Below are 20,980 nucleotides of genomic sequence, written 5' to 3'. Positions count from 1 at the left end.
CAAGGACTGAGAGGTGAAAAGAATGCTTCTCCTATTCCTCCCTTGACAGTGAATCCTGTTGTCTGCTTTACTCACAACACAGTTGGTGTGTTTAAGAGTCTGCTTGTTCCCATTGTACAAAGGGAAGAGAATGTAATATGTTGGAGACATATGCCAATGGAACAGTTAGGGAGGAAAGAACATGAGATGCTTCTAATCCTTATCTGGAGGATGTTGATAGAGTCTTCCCAGAAAAGAACAGAAAAGGAAACATTGCTGCTACAAAAAGCCAGACATGCTCATTACTGTGGTGTAAGACTTATGGGGAGGACTTTGGATAATGAAATACGAGGAGTGAAAGGCCCTTTGTTTTCCGCTAACTCAGGAATGTCCATACGGGACAGAGATTGGCCCAACTCAGTGAAGGGCTTTGCTGCTCACGACTGTCTCAGGATCGACCTGACAGCTAGGCCCCTGTTCAAGAAATCTAAATCATCTTCTTAGTTAAACACAAATGAGTCAGAGGCTAAATAATAGGATCCTGTCCCTAACAGTGAGATAAACAGTGCAACAAGGCTGTATTAGTTGTAAGGTGTATCAGAACTGCACCAGGGGCTGGGAGGAGTGGCTCATGCCTGTAATCCCAGCACTTTGGGAAGGCAAGGTGGGCAGATCACCTGAGGTCAGGAGTTCAAGGCCAGCCTGGCCAATGTGGTGAAACCCCATCTCCACTAAAAATACAAAAATTAGCCGTGTGTAGTGGCACGTGCCTGTAATCCCAGCTACTAGGGAGGCTGAGGCAGGAGAATCACTTGAACCCGGAGGTGGAGGTTGCAGTGAGCCAAGATCATGCCACTGCACTCCAGCCTGGGCAACAAAGTGAGACTTCATCTCAAAAAAAAAAAAAAGAACTGCACCAGGGAATGTGCGTGCTGAACAAGCACTGAGCACTTTACATGTATTAATTTGTTTCATCCTCCTGACAACCCTATGAGGTAGGGTTGTCCTCCTCATTTTACATATGGAGGAGCTGAGGCACCAAGTCTTAAGTCACGTAGCAGATAAATGACAGAGTGAGGACATATGCCCTGCCTTTCTGGTTTACGAATTACTCTGAACACTATACTGCCTCTCTCAAATAAAAATGACTAACAATCTAACGTGTACTGAGCACTTGGGTAGACCAGGCCCTCTTCTAACCATGCCACATGATTACCTCCCTTAATACCCACAACAACCCTATGAAGACACGGAGGCAGAAAGAAGTTCAGTAAGTAGGCCAAGGTCACCATCCAGGAAGTGGTCACTGCAGGATGTGAAGTGAGGTCATCCAGCTCCAAAACCCTTACTCTTAGCCACAGCAGCACACTGCTGCCTGCATCTGGCTTAATCCCCACAACAACTATGAGGGAGCTTTTAACACCTTTTTGCAGGTGAAGGAAACCAAAGCTCAGCAGCCAGTATGGGGAAGACATTGAGTTAGGGCACAAACTCAACTCCTCTAAGTTGTAAGTCTGCAGAGCTTAAGAGTCTGTGTTTTTGACCATGACATATTAATAACTTACCAGAGGGCCATGAACCCCAGAAACTGATGGGAACCTTGTCCCAAAGGCAGCTAAGTACCCTAGGGTCAAGCCTGAGGCAACCGATAACATCAAGGCCTCTCCCCACTGTTCTTACAAGAGAAACTTGTAAGCCACGGTTCTTACAAGAGAAACTTTCCTCAAAGTGTCTACGTGTTATTTCCCTTGGAATGACAATGAAGCAGCCCCAAAATTTTACACCCCACTTCTCTGCCCTCAACATCTCCAACAGTAGTTAAACCATTTGCACTTACACTTTAAATGCCGGGAGGTAGGAGTATATAGAGATGCTGCTTAGGTTATAAATAAACGGCAGGTGTTTTCTGATATCTGTCGTTGCCCAGCTGCTAAAAAATGTGTTCAGTATGCCTTGGTCCCCACCTAAAAGAAAAACATATATAAATTAGTTAACAGATCTCTAGGACAGTTTAATAATTTTATAGGAGCACATAACTGGACCTTTAAAAATAGACACTAATTCTATTTTTTTTTTTTTTTTTTTTTGAGATGGAGCCTCGCTCTGTCACCCAAGCTGGAGTGCAGTGGCACGATCTCAGCTCACTGCAACCTCTGCCTCCCGGGTTCAAGCAATTCTCCTGTCTAAGCCTCCCAAGTAGCTGGGACTACAGGTGCATGCCACCAGGCCAGGCAATTTTTTGTTATTTTTAGTAGAGATGGGGTTTCACCGTGTTGGCCAGGCTGGACTCGAACCCCTGATCTCAAGTGATACACCTGCCTCGGCCTCCCAAAGTGCAAGGACTACCGACGTGAGCCACCACGCCTGGCCCTCATTTTTGAGTTAAGTTTCTTAACTTAAAAACATTTTAAGGAGTGGCCATTTCCCTGATTTAACTCATTAATTCGACAAATATCTACTGAGCAGCTACTATGTACCAGATACTGTACTAGGCATTGCAGAGTCAACAGTGCACAAACAGATATCGTCACTGTCTTCACAAGGTGAAGGTGGGAGACACCGACAGCAGCAAATCAAATCAACAAACATCACACAGATGGAGATGAATGCAGTGAAGGAATGTATTGTACGTGGCACTACAGGCACACGTGGAAGTGGCTTGAGCTACATCTGATGGGCGAAAGAAGGCTTCCACAAGGAAGTGGTGTTTAAACCAGTATCTGAGGGGTACACAGGCATACCTGAAAAATGCCGATAGGGGAAAGACGGGGGACCGTGTTCCAGGCAGAACAAAAACAGTGCACACCATAGACCTGTGGCGGGCAGGAGCATGAGGCTATGGAAAGAAGGCCTGGAAGGTGGCCTGAGTAAGTGGACTCGGCGGGAATGAGTTGCATGGCACCAGGTGAGTCTCAGAGAAGGCGGCAGGGACCAGACCACATAGGGATCAGGTTTTACACTTTATTTCCAGTTAAAGATTTCAGACTTTCCCCTGAGTATAATAGGACAAAAAGAATCAAAAAGTAAGAGAGAGCAAACTGGAACAATGGAATTGTTTTCCAGGGCCCACAACTGTTGGTTTATCAACAGAGGGCCCAGAAGGCCACATTACCCCTATGGTGCACTCTCCCACCACTGACCAAAAGTCTCTGGGCAGATCCTGCTCAGTCACCACTGTGGCCAGCGTCAGCTACAATGATACAGCAAAGTGTCTGCTCAGCCCTTGGGGCTCCTGGACTTCATATCTTCCTCAGAAAGCAGGGATCATGGCCATTCATTCAAAAGAAATAAAAACAATACAAGACACATTCTTCCATATATTTCATGTGCTTTCTATTTTAGACTCATGAGATTTCAGAAAACACGCTCAGAACCAGAGTCTCCCAAGCAGCAGAACAGGAGTTCACGATATGTGTGCATGTGCATGAATGCATATGTGTGAGTGTGTATGGGGATGGCAGGCAGGGAGACACCTGCTCTAAGCATCAGGCAGGAATACTGCATAGTCACTCCTCTCCTCAGTCTCCTTTGCCGAAAAATCCAGTTCCTTTCTCAACATACAACAAGTCCAGTTGGCTGTCGTTACTATTCAATTTTCCTTAGTTTTCAAGGAGACTTTAAAAATCTAGAGATCTATTTAATTTTTGGAGTTAAGTAGTAAGATCAGGACTTTAGGTTTAAAGTCCAAGTGTACCTTATCCACCCTCTGCGTATTCTATCCTTTCCAAATACCTTCAATCAACTCTAAGAATCAAAGGCATTCACTTATTGTCTTGAGGAAACCCCTCCTTAAACAGCACCCCTGACAGGTCTCTGTTCCTCAAGGGACAAACAACAGAAAATCAGTTTCACTCTTACAAGTTCTAAAGGACAATAAAGATGGCAACAGAATATGCTTCACTGTTACAAAAATGCAATGGACTCAATGTTTAGATACCCCAAAATTCCTACATTGAAATCCTAACCCCAAAGTTGATGGTATCTGGAGTGGGGCCTTTGGAAGGTGATTAGGTCATGAGGGCTCTGCCCTCATGCATAGGATTTGTGCTCTTATAAAAGAGGCCCAAGTGAGGTCCCTCACCTCTTCTGCCACATGCAGCAGTTATAACAAAAAAACAAAAATAAAAAAGCTGTCTATGACCCAGGAAGTGGGCCCTCTCCAGCCATTGAATCTGCTGGCACCTTAATCTTGGAATTCCCAGCCTCTAGAACTGTGAGAAATATATTTCTGTTGTTTATAAGCCATTTAATCTATGATATTTCATTATAGCAGCCTGAATAGGCCAAGACAAATGACAGACATGAGAACCAAAGACAATTTTAGCTATATAGGCAAATTAATGTATTCTGAGGCACAAACTATCAAAGCCAAAACATCATGCCATTCATTAAAGGCTTATTTTTGATTCTACAGATACCCAAATGTGGGACTAGACACTAATGGCTGAGGTACAGAGGCCTGAAGTCTTAACTAATTTCCTTTTACACATAATCATCAAAATACTGCCAATCAGTTCCATGGGAACAGAAAAAAAGGCTAAGGAAATGTTCATAGCAGCTTTGTTCATAATAGCACAAACTGAAAACAGCTCAAATGTCACTCAGCAGGTATATGGATATGGTACATCCATGTGGGATATTTCTCAGCTATAAGACGGAACAAACTAGAGATACAATAACCTGGATGAATCTTAAATTAATTACACTGAGTGAAAAACTCCAATCTCACAAAGTTACATACTATGTAATTTCATTTATATAACATCAAATAATAAAAGTATAGAGACAGGAAGCAGATTGATGGTTGCCAGGGGAGAGGGAAAGAATGACAGATGCAGTTGTGGCTGTAAAAGAATATGATGGGCCGGGCGCAGTGGCTCACGCCTGTAATCCCAGCACTTTGGGAGGCTGAGGCAGGTGGATCACAAGGTCAGGAGTTCAAGACCAGCCTGACCAATATGGCAAAACCCCGTCTCTACTAAAAATACAAAAATTAGCCGAGCATGGTGGCATGCGCCTGTAGTTCCAGCTACTTGGGAGACTGAGGCAGGAGAACAGCTGGAACCCAGGAGGCAGAGGTTGCAGTGAGCTGAGATCACGCCACCGCACTCAAGGCAGGGTGACAGAGTGAGAATCGGTCTCAAAAAAAAAAAAAAAAATATGATGAAGGGTCCTTATGATGGAACTACTCTGCATCTTGACTATGGTGGTGGTCACACCAATCTACCCATGTGATAAAGTATATGCAAAAGTGCATATACATACACATACACACACAGAAAAGGGAATACATATAAAACTGGTGAAATCTGAGTAAGGTTGGTGGATTGTTCCAATGTCAATCTCCTGGTTGGGGTGATACATTTTAGTTATATAAGGTACTACCATTAGGGGAAAACAGATGAAGCATATATGGGATCTCTCTGTGTTATTTCTTACAACTGCATGGAAATCTACAGTTCTCTCAAAATGAACAGGTTTTTAAAAAACTCTTACAATTAATGTGCAAAATACAATCAGGAATTAGATGCTAAATTCCACAAGAAGAGAGATTATGGCCTTTTGCTTACCATTATAACGCTAACATGTAGCAGAATGCCTTACACATAGGCAAATTATTTATGGAATGAATGCAAGAATCTTGAAGATATTCTGTAGCAGCAGAAAAATTTAAATGACTTATATTCTACCATACAGGAATAGTTAGTATATTAATACTAACTACTCATGGAATATGATTCAGCAATTAAAACTAATGTCTATAAAGACAACATCAGTACACTGTGTAATATAAAGATATACAGCTACATACACATTGTAATTATAACAAAGAACATAAACATTAATTAACATTTATATTACAAGAAAGTAAATAAAATAATAGTAATTGCATTAGGGGATTGATGTAATAGACGTTCCTTCCCCCCTCTTTTTCCTATTATATTATTCTTGTAATGCTAAAATATTAGTAATACAACTGGGGGCAAGAATGAGAACTGTGCTTAGACCTTTTCTTTCTAAACACTCTTTTAATTTTTATTATGAAGTATACTACCAAAAGAAAAATATATGTGTAGGTTATAAAGAATATTAATAATAAAACTCTACACATTTATCCAATTTGAGAACCTGGACATTATAAGACCTTCTTTAACTGAAGCAATTCCACTTAAAATGACTAACAGCTGCCCATAATGCAGTAAAGAAATCTAATTCCACGGAGGCCTAAATCGTAGTTGTAAAGCAGAACTTCCAAATCCGACCTGCGTGAGCCTGGGAAACAGGAGTCAGAGCTGCTGATCCCTCAAAGTCCCTGGCTGGCTGCCTTTGGCCACAAAAGGCCGTTTCTGTTTACCCTCAGGTACCCTACAAACATCATCAGCCCATCAGCTGTGTGCCACAGGGAGGCTGGGAAGCACTGGTTGTACAGAAAACAAGCAGGGAGGAGAAAAGGCACTGAAGCAGAACTGGTGAATCAACGGTGCCTGTTAAATTGGCAAATCCTGAAACACTCAACAAGAACCTTAGCTCCAGAGGGGACAACAAAGGTCATAAAACTTCCAGGGCCACTGACCTCATTATGTGACTACAAAGGTTTATCATTTAGTCCAAAATTGTGAATTAAAAATAAATTAAATGCCATGTAGAAGTCCATAGCTGAATTTTTAAATTCAGCAGTCTAGAAATCTTAACCACCTTTTCCCAAATGCACAGTTCAACATTTTAAGGTCAGGCAAATGTTTTAATGTCATCAGAAAAATCTATGTATGGTGTTACCAATATCCTCTCTTTAGAAAAATCTTTAAATGACAGGACAGTTCAAAGCAGAATACAAATCTAGGCACATCTGTATTAGAAAACATACAAGGATGCCCTAAAGACTGCTGAATTTCCATAACAAAAACCCTACAACTTTTGTCCCATACATTTTAGTTAGACTTCCAGAGGCCGCTTTATCTAATCTGACAGGTTAAGATAATTTTAATCTCACTCATCTCAGAGCCAGCAAACATGATTAGCAGGCATCACTAGCAGCTGTGATCCGGTACGCCAGGGCGTGGTAACACAGGTGAGAGACAGGGAGAAAGGAAATGGAACAAGGGGCACATCGCATCTGTTTTGCGAACAAAAGCAAGTATCTCATTCTGAATCATCCTTCCACCCGGCTGCCCAAATGCTATGTAATCACCTTGCAACTACAGACTTGGTACTTTCTAGGTCTTTTGAGCAGGGTCACATACCTGGTAACCATGGACGCATTTATCAGAAACTGGGCCTATTTGTTTCCTAAGACAGAAACAAGAGTTAAGTGGTGTCTTTTTAAATCTGTGCATTTGTTCAATGCTTGTGTACTCTGCGTGCTCTTCCACAGTTTGCTGGCAGCTGGCTTGTCTACTGTGGATAACAGGGCAGTGAGTTAATTCTGGTTTAGACATGAGCCCCAGCATCTCAGCCAAAGGAATGTTCCCCCTATAATAGTGCTCCTCAAACTGTGGCCCGGGTTCCAGCAGCATGGGCATTACCTGGGAGCTTGACAGAAATGCAAACTGTTGAGCCCCACCCCAGACCTACAGAATCAGAATCCACATTTTAATCCCTAGGGAATTTGTCTGCATATTAAAATTTGAGAAGTACTAGAGTCTTTTGAAGAACAACTTCTTTATTATAACAAAGGATAATAACAACTCTTAAAAATGTCATTTCTATAAAAAATGTCTAACATTTTATAAATTTGGTATTCACATAATAGGAAGATTCAGATAGGTTCCAACTCTCAGATACTTCAAAATCCAAAAGGGGACAGATAGGCAAAGTAAATAAAGTAAAAGTCCAGGCATGGTGACTCACATCTGTAATCCCAGCACTTTGGGAGGCCATGGTGGGTGGATCACCTGAGCTCAGGAGTTCAAGATCAGCCTGGTCAACATGGTGAAACCCCATTTCTACTAAAAACACAAAAATTAGCTGGGCATGGTGGCAGGCACCTGTAATCCCAGTTACTCGGGAGGCTGAGGCAGAAGAATCACTTGAACCCAGGAGGCAGAGGTTGCAGTGAGCCAAGATCACACCATTGCATTCCAGCCTGGGCAACAACAGTGAAACCCCATCTCAAAAAAAAAAAAAAAAAAAAAAATTATAGTAAAATATGCTTTATACTATAATTGAGCTAGAGACAAGGACTGACATGAACACGTGACTCACTTCTATCTATCTATTTATTATTTATTTATGGAGACAGAGTCTCGCTCTGTCACCTAGGCTGGAGTGCAGTGGCGCGACCTCAGCTCATTGCCTCTGCTTCCAGGGTTCAAGTGATTCTCCCACCTCAGCCTCTCAAGAAACTGGGACTACAGGCACGTGCCACCACACCCGGCTAATTTTTGCATTTTTAGTAGAGAGGGGGTTTAACCATTTTGGCCAGGCTGGTCTGGAACGCCTGACCTCAAGTGATCCACCTGCCTCGGCCTCCTAAAGTGTTGGGATTACAGGTGTGAGCCACTGTGCCTGGACACTTCTTTTTAAAACTAACTTCCTACAAAATGCTTGGCAGATATAATCATTACTGCCTATAGTGAGCATGCTAAGGATTAATAAATTACAGCTTATGAAAGCCCAGCTCTTGGGGATATTTTTATGAGATTTACTGAGGATCATTAGATTAACCGGAGGTGGCTTATGGAAATCCAGGCACTTGGAGCTTGGGCCCCAGCATCACTGCATCTCACTGGCCTCAACCCATTTAAGCCAAGAATAACTGATTTATTTTACTACTTCATGTTATAGCTTTCGTTTTTCACTACTTTGTTAAAAGATTATTAAGTATCAAGCTATTAATTATTACACACTTGCAAGGAAACATTTATTCTTGGCTTAAATGTCAGTTTCTCAGTCTAAGGCAGGTCCTCCTAGTCTGGATTCTTAGTACTCTGAACTTACTATAATCATGATTACATAACTGTGTATTAGTTGCTAAATGTCTGTAAGGTCTCAGAATATAAACTTTATAGAGGCAGGAATAAAATCTGTATTATTTACCAGTCTATTTTTGCCCCTTAAATTTAGGATTTTGCCCAGATTAGAAATTAAAATGATGTTTGAAATAATGAATGGACCTACTACAGAAATATAGGTGAGAGTAACCCTTCCAAGAATACATCTAGACTCCATAAAACAATGCAAGACGATGAACTGTGCTGCTGATTTTAAATGACTAAGTATTTTTAGGTATTTTGGATCACAGGGGAGGAATAGTAGCAATAGAGATAGAAGACTTGAGCCTCCATTCCTTCATTTGTAAAATGAGGAAATATACCAGCTGCTCTGTCTACTCAGAGAAATTACTTAATTAATCTGTCTTAAAGCCAAGGTAATAGGGATCTTCCTCCATCCCGTATTATTCCTCAGGATACATACTCAAGAATGCTGCCATATGAGAGAATTGGGAATGGAAAAACCACCCACCACCACCCCCCCCCCAACCCCCACACCACATAACCCAACCAGAGTTGAGAAGGACCCTGGTTCAGACCTGACTTTGCCTCAGCTCAGAGACACCAGGCAAGCTGCTGCCCTGAACTGTAACAATGGCAGGTCCCCGGTGCTAGCTGGATAGCAGGCTCTCAATGAATATTTGTTATATGAATGGATGTATGAATGCCTACCTCACAGGACTGTTGAGAAATAAGTGAAAAGGTAGGTAAAATGACCAGCATAAGAGCCTGCACACATATAACACGTTAGTCCCTTCCTCCTCCTCTATTTCTCACAGGGTTCATGATCTCTGACAGTTACAAAGCTGGAGACAGGTGGCTAAGTTAAAAAAGTATATTCACGGGTACAGTGAGATAACAATAGCTCTTAAAAAAACTTATGTGTGCTCATTAATTTTGCCATTACATGATATGGCTTTTGCTTTTCCTCAAGATACTTATTATCCAAACTATCAATAAAATGACATAAATGCAAGAGAACATAGTCATTTCCAAAACAACTGATAAATACTAGAACAGGCAGCCTAGTGCGTGGGTGGCTAGGGGAAGTCACCATGGGAAGATAACTGTCCGGGCTGACCTATCAAGTCAGGGAACCAAGTGAAGCACACCAAAATCTTTGAGCTCATTTGGTCTGGACAAGTACTATCTTGAAATATCTCAGTCCTTCATTCTTTTTTTGGGCAGGTCCAACATGAAGCCTAATTAACTACAAAGATTTTAAAACCTAGCTCTGGGGTCAATTTTACACTTTAATAGAATATAGCACCAAATCATTTCTGTGAAACATTATTTTAAAATATTACTGTACTCTGCTTATGGGACTCAATGACCACTTAGAATTTGGAACACACAAATATAATGACCTCAAAGCGGATCCTGGACTCTACTTAAATAAATCATACCTGATATTCTGCTACTAATTTATTCTCTCCTATGTTTTCTTCTTTCTAGAAATTCAACTACAGACCAAAATTCCAGTACACCAATCAAAAGTTTAGGATATTTACATTGCAGTAATCAAAACGAGTATAAGATGTTGTTTAAGGATATTCCAAATTACAAAATACGAATTCCTCTGACTTAGGTTTTTGAAACTAACACATACAGACAAAATAGACAACAGTTTTTAAGCACTTAACTCTTCAACTATACAAGCATTCTTAAGACACACTAGTCACAGGGGAAAAGAAAATAAACCTCAACTTGCATTCAGGTTGATTTCTTCAGAGTCAAGTTCATCAGCCTCATTTCACCGGTGTGGCAGAAGCAAAACTGCTGATTAGAACCTACAATATAATGACCTCTCTTCCCCTCTTACTGCTAACATGCCCAGAAGTTAACCTTATCTTGCCACATCCTATACAATACTAGTGTATCACTATTTCGCAACAGCTATTGTTCAACTTTTCGGGAAATATGTAATTATAGTGATGAAGTAAGTGCCAAGACAGTTTGAAAATACAACAGTATAGAAGCTTGACTCTTCATTATGGAAAATGAGACACCAGCCATGAATTAGGTTATGTAGTCACCAGTTCTAAAATCTAACAGTATATAATTTTAGGAAGAAAGAGGAGTCCAGGTACCTAGTATGGTTTGCCATATTAGGATTATTCTCTCGGCCAGAGTCACAGAATAGAGAGGTGGAGGGGCTGTGAATAGAGGGCTGGTGATTAGAAGAATGACAGCCACATTCTTTAGCATGAGAAGGGTTGCAAAAGCAGCTGCAAATGCTCAGCCATCAACAGCCTGTGTGGCTTGTCAGTGGACACCAGGCCCCACCAGTTTCTGCTGAACACAGGAAAGAGGTTAAAAGCATGACCTGCAAGATATTCACACTGAGATACAGTCATCTGTAAAACTGGTCTGAGCTGAAAATTCTGGGACTTAAAACTGACTATGGGGGTGGTGGAGGGAGAAACTATGGTTGTGAGAAGATGTGGGTAACTGTGAAAGGAACACCTGAAAATGTTCATCAGTGCCTACAGCACAACACCTAACCAAAATCATTTTTATATAATTCTTAATTTTTATATTTAAGACTATTTACTTTTACTATATTTATAATTTTTATATAATAACTTTGAAAACCAGAGGCAAAGGTTACTGCCATTAGACAAAGTCATTGTCCATAAAGAAATATTTTACTGCTATCAAGCATAAGTCCAACACATCTTTATGTCACATGGTTCACACATTGATTCAAGTGGATAGTAAACCCCTCCAGAGAGAAGCAGCCTCCCAAGGTACAGAGTGAGCTTTCTTTGCTAAGTAAAGCTTAACACGTATTTCAAGTGAACACAACCTTTGATTCGAGAACTGCTAATTTATTCTTCTGCTGAACTTAAACAACATATTGAGAATAAGTTCTCAGCTGCATAGATGACTTTTTACCTCTTTCAATTTCTATTAACAGAGAAGATTCAGTCCTTCACCACCAATGAGCCAGTAAATGGAATACCTCAGAGGACGGCCAGCACCTGGAAACCTGCTGCTGAATAATGAAATGTGCTAGAGGCACAGACAGAATCTCACGGTGGTTTCAGATTCTGGCTGAAAACGCAGAAAGTGCTTCCTAGTCGAGCACTTTGCACGCATCCAAGCTTCTTAACAAAGAATAGGTTAATTAATTAGTTTCATATTCTCAAATTATAACCTAGATAATTTACCACGGCACACTACTGTTTGGTATCCACAGTCTTACCTCTCAATAACATCTGACAGTTTTCTAGGTTAGAAATTGGATTCTTTTTACATGACTAAAATCATGTGGATTTCAGGCAGTCGGCAGGCCACAAGATATACTTTAGAATGTGATTCACTTACTAAAGCTGAAAAGAGTTACACTGAATTTCTGGCAGGATTACACTTACTTCCTTCAAATTAGGAGAGGAGGTGAAGAAAGCTACACTCTGACGGGAAGGTTAAGACAAACAGTGGACTTCTGCTAAAAACACTCTCCTCTTCCTTTTATGCAAAGGTAACTGTTTCAGTATAAGCAGTAGAAATAAGGAATACATCTTTTGAACTTAAAGACTAATACAGCTTTCATTCCTTCTATGAAAGGAAAATAGCAGGAGCTAAAAACATGTCAGTAAAGCGAAGAAGTTTCATTCGGCCTTGACCATGGTGAACATTTAACACATTATTATTTTCTTATTTTAAGGTTGCTTAAAACAAGACTTCACTTCTTGTTAGATGCTGCCATACACTATCAGATACTCCTGCTCTGTTTTAGAGCATGTAGAGAGCAGAGTTTTGCAACCTCGGCGCTACTGACATGCTGGGCTAGGTAATTCTTTGTTGGAGGAAATCGTCTTGTGCATTGTAGGATGTTTAGCATCCCAGACCTCCACTCATCAGATGCCGTTTGCACCCTCCCCCTTCAGTTGTAACAACCAAAAATGTCTCCAGACATTGCCAAATGTCCTTTGGGGGACAAAATCAGCCTTGTTTGAGAACTATTAGCTTACAGCATAAACAAGCTAAATAGTGAAATAAAACTGCGACTTAAATTTCCCTATTATTTTCAATTACATTTCATATAGCCACAATTCCCAAATCCTCAGCCAAATAATAAAAATAATTCAATTTCTGTGAATAGCAACAGTGAAAACCCAATCTCCGTTTTATGTATAATTTGAAATGTTTTAACTTCCAGTATCTTCACCTCAGCAATCTAACAAACATAGGTCTGATGTTTTCATTTTTAAAGTTTAATATTTTGATTTTTAATTTTCTAACTAATTAATGAAAATGAGTTCTGATATCTGCACCCAGGACTGAATCTTTCGTCAAATGAGAAAGGCTGTTTCTGCTATTTCTAAAAGATCTACTTACTGCAAATCTCAGATCTACTCTTGGAAAGGGGAGAGGAGGAAAGAAGCCCCCGCTGTGTCTCCGGCAGAGCTTAGGGCTCTGGCCCAACCCCATGTGAATAGCACACAGCACTGTGCCCTGCTACAATGTCACATATCTGATAGTGAGGCACTGCTGGGAGGGCTTCTAAGAGAATGTCCTTCTTCTTCTCTATTCTGGGTCTTTATTCAAAAGAACCATCAAAAATAATTTTTCAAAGAACTCCTTCTGCATATTAACTATTGGTTTTGTCCTGTGTGTTTTTGTTTTTAAAAACATGGCTTGTTATTTCAGAAATTGGCCTGAAACGAAAGCACAAATTCATTTGATCAACTTCTCCAAAAGATGTGAGGCCCTATATCACAGACAGAACCGTTATATAAATATAACTATAAATACATTTATATGTTATAGAAAATGGATGCTGACTTTGCCAATGTTCTACTTTTTGGCCCGCAGATACCACTCTGACACACAGCCTTATAGAGAATGAGAGTTTGGAAGCAAAGATTATTCACATAGACTTTCTATCTTCTTTTTTATGCCGCCTGAGAGAATGAGACCCAAATTATCAGGCTTATTCCTCAAGTTTCCATAGTGACAATGCTTGATCCTCCTGGAATGGCTGTCAAACTCTCCTGAGCTTACATTTACTTAGGTTTAAAGACAGATGTTAAAGTTTTTCAGTCTTTTAAATTTTTGAATAATCACCGTACATTTATCATACTCTAGATACAGGAAGACAACTTAAAGACAATCCTATAAAATTGCCTATCATAGTTTAGGTTAATCTTTCGCATCTATAGAAAAAGATGCATTTACACACACACACACACACACACACAATATTTCCCAAAAGAGCACAACTTAAAATGCTTGCTCCATCTCTTATATCTTCCAGGCAGAATAAACCACAGCAATTACGTTCCTGAGAAGAGCAGCCCCTAGAAATTACTAATTATTAACAGCTTATCAGACATGAAGATAGCAAATACATACCATCAAAACTACCTTGCTCAGAAGCAAGATGCAACAGCTGATTATATGTTTCAACTGAAGGCTGATAAACGAAGACTCCGGAATTGAAGCAGTCAGGCCACCCTGGGTCTGGTGCTGCTGACAATTCTTCTCTCTCAAAAAGATCATCAATATTTGCTAGGACCTGATCAAAGGGGAGAAAGAGCATTACAGAAATGTTTTTGCTGCAGAATACCCTTCTTGAGTTCTTCCTATGTCATCCAACACAAAAGATGGTGACAGCTGTAAGGCAGCCTGGGCCTCCTCTCCTTCATCCCCTGACATATTTCATGACAGTGGTTCTATCTGAACTTTACCGTCAAGTCTTGACAGCATTCCTAAAATGCCTAACGGGTCTCCATTACCACATATATATATATATATCTTTCTTTTCTACCCTCAAAGCCACACTCACCAGAGTATCTGCATCCATGAATACACATTTTGAATACTGTGTAAGCGACCAGCAGTGGAGCTTTGTCAGCGTGACACCCAACTCTGGCCTCTTCATTAAGGTTAGATGAGCAGAATCGCCACTGTCCAAGACATCTACCATGATGACTTCATCAAAGACTGTCTCTAAAACTTTTCTGTCAAAATAAAATCCAAAATACCACACTTAGCATCTTTTCAGAATAAGTGACCTGTCTACTGTAAGACTGATGCTTTATTACCTTCTCCATCAATTACTAGAACAATGTATTGCTTTGGTAGAATATGTACCCTTAAATCTGTTCTAATTTTACTCCAGGACAAATTGCGTTTATTTGCATGTCCAGTTAACTTCACTAAAGTAGTAAGAACTGCTTATGGTGAGGATGAAATGCTCATCTTAAAACATTATTATAGAAGAAATTTTCTGGGTTTTTGTATTTTATTGTATCACTGAATAGCAGGCAGGTTGTGGAAATAGCTTGCAAAAATGTGTAAAGGGCTCCATTTATCAGGTTGCCATTTTGTAGAATCCAATATAACCAGCATTTATTACATGCTGAGCACTCTGTTTAAGTATAACGAGATTCACTTTTGTTTGTGAGGTACAATACTTCTCTATGCCCCAGATTAACTAAGGCTTTATTTTAGAAAGCTCTTTATGGTGGATCAGTAGGGTAGACTTGGGTAAGACACTAAATTGAGCACGGGTAAAAATGTATCATACTGAAAGTTTACAACAACATCAGAGATGCAGAACAAAACTGGTATTGTATTCTGTCTCCAAAGCTGTACAAAAATATGTTACAGTTCACACAGTAAACTTGATGTTTTTGAAGAGAAATGGTTAGGAAAATCACTGACCAAAATAAACTGATGGTGGTTATAGGAAATGCAAGACTAGATCTGGTTTCTTAGACATATCCTAATAGACTACAAATTAGGGAACACACATTAGGAGACAGCCTTTTTGGCATCTTCCTAAATTACCATTTAGGAACAAGGGTATTAGTGTGAAAGATATACATATGTATACAGAACGCCTACTTTTTAGAGACCCTTGGCCTGTGCTTATACTTTTTGGGAAAAAAATAAAAAGTCACAAAAAGGGCATTTTCAATTTCTTAGAGGGCCAGGAGACCAGAAAAATAAACACATCACAAAGTTACTAGTGTGCCCGGATATTTTTTAAGCTAGTACTACAGACTAGGTAGCTCATTCAGATACTTCAATTTTCTGTTGTTGTTGTTTATTAAGACAGAGTCTCACTCTGTTGCCCAGGCTGGAGTGCAGTGGCACAATCTCGGCTCACTGCAACCTCCGCCTCCCGGGTTCAAGCGATTCTCCTGCCTCAGCCCCCAACCCCAAGTAGCTGGGATCACAGGCACGCGCCACCACGCCTAGCTAATTTTTGTATTTTTAGTAGAGACGAGGTTTTGTATTTTTAGTAGAGACGGGGTTTCGCCATGTTGGCCAGGCTGGTCTGGAACTCCTGACCTCGGGTGATCCAACTGCCTTGGCCCCCCACAGTGCTGAGATTACAGGCATGAGCCATCGCACCTGGCCCAAATACTTCAAAACTTAATTCCATCAGATCAAAGTGAACTAACCAATCACAAAGCAGTTTATACCCTTTAGTGTGTTTCCCTTAGTAAAACCTAGTTTGGAAAGCCCTTTGGTAAAGATTCTAGTGTATTATATTGTAAATAAAGATATTTAGCTTACAAATGTCAACTGGCAATGGATAAAATAACTACTTTTCTAAGTCACCTGAGAGTTTCCCTAGTTTGCAACATGAAACAATGTAGCCCCTGCTGCACCCTGGGAAAGGAATGTCCATGAATTGTGACTGTGTAAAGGTGCATGTAAGAAGGGAATGCCTGACACACTCCTTCAGATCACCCAGAGGAGATGGAGTGAAGGAAGATGACTCCTTCTTCCCCTCCTAGTTGGAACCAGAAAGTGTGGGCCAGCACACCACCTTCCAGAAGAGAACTGAGTTGGAATATCTCCCAAAAGCTAGGAGGAGGTTTCAAATCCAGCAATCCTGCACTCAGCATCTCTCATTTTTCTCTACCCGGTGCTCAACTCCTGAAAAGAGCATGGCCTCAATGTCCAATGATGTCAGAAACAGGGAGAAGGATGTCAGAGCCCCTTGGATGCTGGGGTGGCAGCAAGGTCCTCACCTCATGGAGTCTGAGACCTGAGGGGTGGCGAGCACGACCAGCCTCCTGGTGGTCCTGTGCTGTTTCAGAGATGAGCCCAGGACCAGGGCACCTTTGGCGTAGGCATCGTTTGTGGTCAGTGTCACAAAGGCCTGATCTTAATACAAAGAAAAAAAAAAAACACTCATTACAGTATCTTATCTGGAGAAAGCCTTTTCCCCAGGAACCCATTCAAACAGTAATTCAGCAAAACCAGTTCCTCTAACATCAACTTTCTCTATGAATCAAGCTGTAGCCCCTTTGGGGAGAAAACCCCAAGTACCCATTTCAAGAATGGTTCAAGATCATAGCAGGCACATATGGCAACCTTCAAGAGGTTGATTAAGCTATAGAAATTAAATCCGACACGCTAAATTCTCAGACAAAACAATAACTTAATACCAAGAGTTTGAACTCCAGGCAACTAACAGATGGTAATGAAGAGATCAAGCAGCACATTTTCTGTTTCTTCTACAAGGTACTGTAGACAGTGTTTTCAGACAAGCACAAAACCAACCGTCAAACTCAATTCAGACAGTCTGAAAGCAGAGTCCATATTCTTCATTCTGGTGCTTATGTTTATGCCATGCCTTAGGCATGTATGTATGTATGTATGTGTGTATGTATTTTTTGAGACAGGGTCTCACTCTGCCACCCAGGCTGGAGTGGAGTGGTGTGATCATAGCTCACTGCAGCCTCGAACTCCAGGCATTTTATACATAACTGTTTCCTCAACCTGGAGCAAAAGCTCCCCTGCCCCAATATCCCTGAAAAATAACATTGAGTCTCTCCTCAAATATCAGCTCCTCAGAGAGGCCTTCCCTCCTTGATGCTTCTATCTAAATAGTGATCAATCACTGATAAATAGATTTGGATATCACCCAAGAAGCCCTAACCAACCTGCCTGCTTTTCTTTGGAGAAGATGATGCAGGTCCATCCTGCACCCTGCCCCTCCCCCCGCCCAAACCAACAGACACGCACCCCAATCTCCAATAATCACTTAGTTGCCAAAAGAGAAGGTAAATACATGGATTTTTCTGCCTACTGAACAGTCCCCACCCTCCCAAGACCCCTAGCACAGGCTTCAAGATTTCTCCAGTCATTCCCTGGGACAATTCTGGGCCATGTTCCATCTCCAAGAAACATTAGCAAGTTGGTGGGCATCCAAATGCATAGGACACTTCAGATCCAGTTCTGGTAGGAGTCAGTTGCTTAACCAGCGAGTTGGGGCATTTTGTCATGAAGTCCTTCTCTTTCTGACCTGGGTTTCCCTCATTCTCCCTTGCCTGTTTTCCAAGGTGGACGCTGGAAGCAGTGGAAATTCCACTGAGACGTGAGAGGAAGTTGTGGGTTGCCTAGTGGGCCAGCGCATCACTCGGCTGCTGACCGGAGAGCCATCTTCACACATTTTATTAGGACCTCTCCCACGGCAGGCCAACTACTAAGCTGTAGGAAGACCAGTTCCCCACCCCCGAAGGGCCACCAGCTTCCCAGTCACTCACACTCTAGGAAACTCTGAAAAGTAGCACCTGTCCCTTGACAGGCACATCAATATCCGCCTGTACTTGCTTCTATTATCTTCAGGTCATTATAACATGGGTAACATCGCAGTCAATCTGTACCAAAAATACTTAAGCTGGGCAAAATGAATGATCATCTAACTCAAATGAAGTCCAGGTTCCAGGCGATCATGGAGAAAAATGTAATAAGGTGAGCAGGATTCAAGGATTTCTGGAAGCAAGGATATGGATGATTTCCAAGATTAAATAAGGGATAGAACACAGGTTAGAACACCAGACTAGCCAACATTACAAATGACCAAGAAAGACCAATGACAGCTGGGTAGGAGTTTAATCTTCCTAAAGACGGCTGAACTCTGGGTTACACCTGCAATCTTTGTGGCAGTTCAACTGCTGTAATAACCCTGGCTATTAGCCTCAATGACACTGAAGGACCAGCTAACTCGGAGCTTCCCAGTGCTAGGGCTAACTCGTGGAATGGCCCGCACGCCTCGCAACAAGTGAAGCCAAAGCCGGCGCCCTCCCACCAGACGGGGCCCGCGCCCGGGGACGCTAGTCCGACTCCCGGCTTTCCGCAACCCAGCCCCAAAGGCCTAAAAATAGGCTCAGCGTGGCGGCCAAGGCGGGCGGCGGAGCCGGGCGGAGGCCGCAGTATCCCCGCCTCGGGGCCCCCGTTTCCTGGGGTTCCGGGCCGCCAGAGGCCGGGGCAGCTCCCCACGATGCCGCTGCGCCCCGGACTCCCGCCTGGACCCCCCAGGGGAACCGGCTCCCCACCCCCACACGGCCCCGCCGCAGCTGCTCCGCCCGCCGGCCCTTCGCCGTGAGAGCAAGAGGAAGGGCGAGGAGACGGAAGCAGGAACGAGGGCTCCGGCCGAGGGCCCAGGCTCTGCCCGGCTGCCCCATCCCTGCGCTCCGGGCGACGGCGGGGCGGCCGCTGACGCAGGCAGAAGCACGCCCGGCTGCGGCCAGCCAGCAACTTTGCGGCGGTTTCGTCCTGCCGGGAACACTCCGGGGCTGAGGGCGGAAAAGGAGAAGGGAGGCGGCGGCTAGGCAGGGAGCCGGGGTCCCGGGGCTGGCGGCGGCGGGCTGCGCGGCGGTACCTGTCATGGTGCTGCCGGGTGCGCAGGCGGCCGGGGCAGCCGCAGGTTGGTGGCTCAGAGAAGCCGGCACCAGAAGGGAGCGCGGCCAGCGAGGAGGCACCGCGGGGAGCCGAGCGTCTGCCCGGTGCGCTCTTATAGCTGCCGTCACGTGGCCGCGCACGCTCTCGCTGCCGTCCGCATCCTCCCAGCTGCGCGGCCGGCAGGGGAGGTGGCCCGCGGGGCTCCAGGTCCCGCGTCTCCCTCGGCTCCTCCTCCCTCCCTCGGGGCTAGGCTGCGGCTGCGGCTCACCGGCGCCCCTGCTCCTACTTCCCCGGGGCGCCTGCCCTTGTTAACCGCGCGCCCCCCTGTCCCCGCTAAACCAGGGAGTTTAAGGGGGACTTTGGGGCTGAGTGCGGCATCAAACTCCCCAAGAAGCCAAGGGTTAGGGAACCTTAAAAAACAAGCAAGCAAACCCCAGATCACTGTAGTTAAAATTATGAGTCTGAACTGCTTGAATGAAACGTAAAATTTACTCTTTTTTTTAGAACTTCGATCAGCCTCTATATTCCTTCGTGTACTCACAATGGTTTTGTAGCCTTAACCTAAAAAATATAGTGAATATTTGGTAAATGTTAAATTCTTGAAAAATATAGTGAATATTTGGTAAATGTTAAATTCTTGGAGCCATCTGCATCAATTAGGTATTTAAGTGCTTCATTTAATCTTTGTACCAACTGAGTGAGGTGTTACATATTCATTTTACAGACGAGGAGGAAACTGAGCTCAGAAAAGTTAAATTACTTTTCTTTTTTTTTTTTCTTGTATTTTTAGTAGAGACAGAGTTTCACCATGTTGGCCAGCCTGGTCTGGAACTCCTGGCCTCAAGTGATCTGCCAGCCTTAGCCTCCCAAAGTGCTAACTTTTCTATAGTCATATAATATAAATGGAGAAAGTAGGATTTAAACCCTGGCAGTTTGGTTACAGAATCAACCTTCCCACCCAGAAAGTTTTGGTGCCTCTTGTACACAGGGGCTCCAAAAAGGTTAGTAAATTATGGTAACTGTGGTTAGCTAATGTTTTGGCTAACCTGTTTCACAAATCTTGAAATGGTCAATTTGTCATTTTTCTAGGAAGTTGAGAAATACCTTTAATGTGATCACATCCTTCTCTGCTCCCCATCCCCAGTCCAAACACAGCACAAGCCTCGGGTAGTTCAGTTCTCTGCAAACTGAAAACTGAAATCGCTTGGTAAATGTTGAATGAGTACTGCAAAGCCATTTGGAAACCAATCAGGAAGTTGACATCAGTTCAAAAAGCAAAACAGATGCTTAAGAATAAGTGATTTATTTGCAAAGGTGGTACTGCTGTCCTCAAACCAGTTATATCACTGTTTCCT

At 42.6% G+C, this 20,980-nt stretch overlaps 1 protein-coding gene across 3 annotated transcripts in view; it reads right to left on the bottom strand.

Annotated features, from left to right (window-relative positions):
- The window catches only part of GYG1 (glycogenin 1), a 36,552-nt gene extending 16,693 nt beyond the window's left edge, over positions 1-19,859 (bottom strand). Inside the window, exons 1-5 of one of the 3 annotated variants that reach the window (XM_054479816.2) lie at positions 19,606-19,859; positions 16,967-17,102; positions 14,764-14,938; positions 14,331-14,493; positions 1,817-1,943 (exon numbers count right to left, since the gene is read on the bottom strand). In XM_054479816.2, coding sequence (XP_054335791.1) covers positions 1,817-1,943; positions 14,331-14,493; positions 14,764-14,938; positions 16,967-17,102; positions 19,606-19,612 — 608 coding nt within the window. In that variant the 5' untranslated portion in view covers positions 19,613-19,859. Of the gene's footprint in view, positions 1-1,816; positions 1,944-14,330; positions 14,494-14,763; positions 14,939-16,966; positions 17,103-18,487; positions 18,652-19,605 lie in introns of those variants that run through there. The other 2 variants (XM_063662331.1, XM_063662330.1) reach the window with 2 other exon arrangements.
- Positions 19,860-20,980: the final 1,121 nt, after the last annotated feature.

This window comes from Pongo pygmaeus, chromosome 2, assembly GCF_028885625.2.
Source record: "Pongo pygmaeus isolate AG05252 chromosome 2, NHGRI_mPonPyg2-v2.0_pri, whole genome shotgun sequence".
NCBI lineage: Eukaryota > Metazoa > Chordata > Mammalia > Primates > Hominidae > Pongo > Pongo pygmaeus.
Note: the sequence above shows the minus strand (reverse complement) of the source record. Positions and strands in the feature narration are given on the sequence as shown.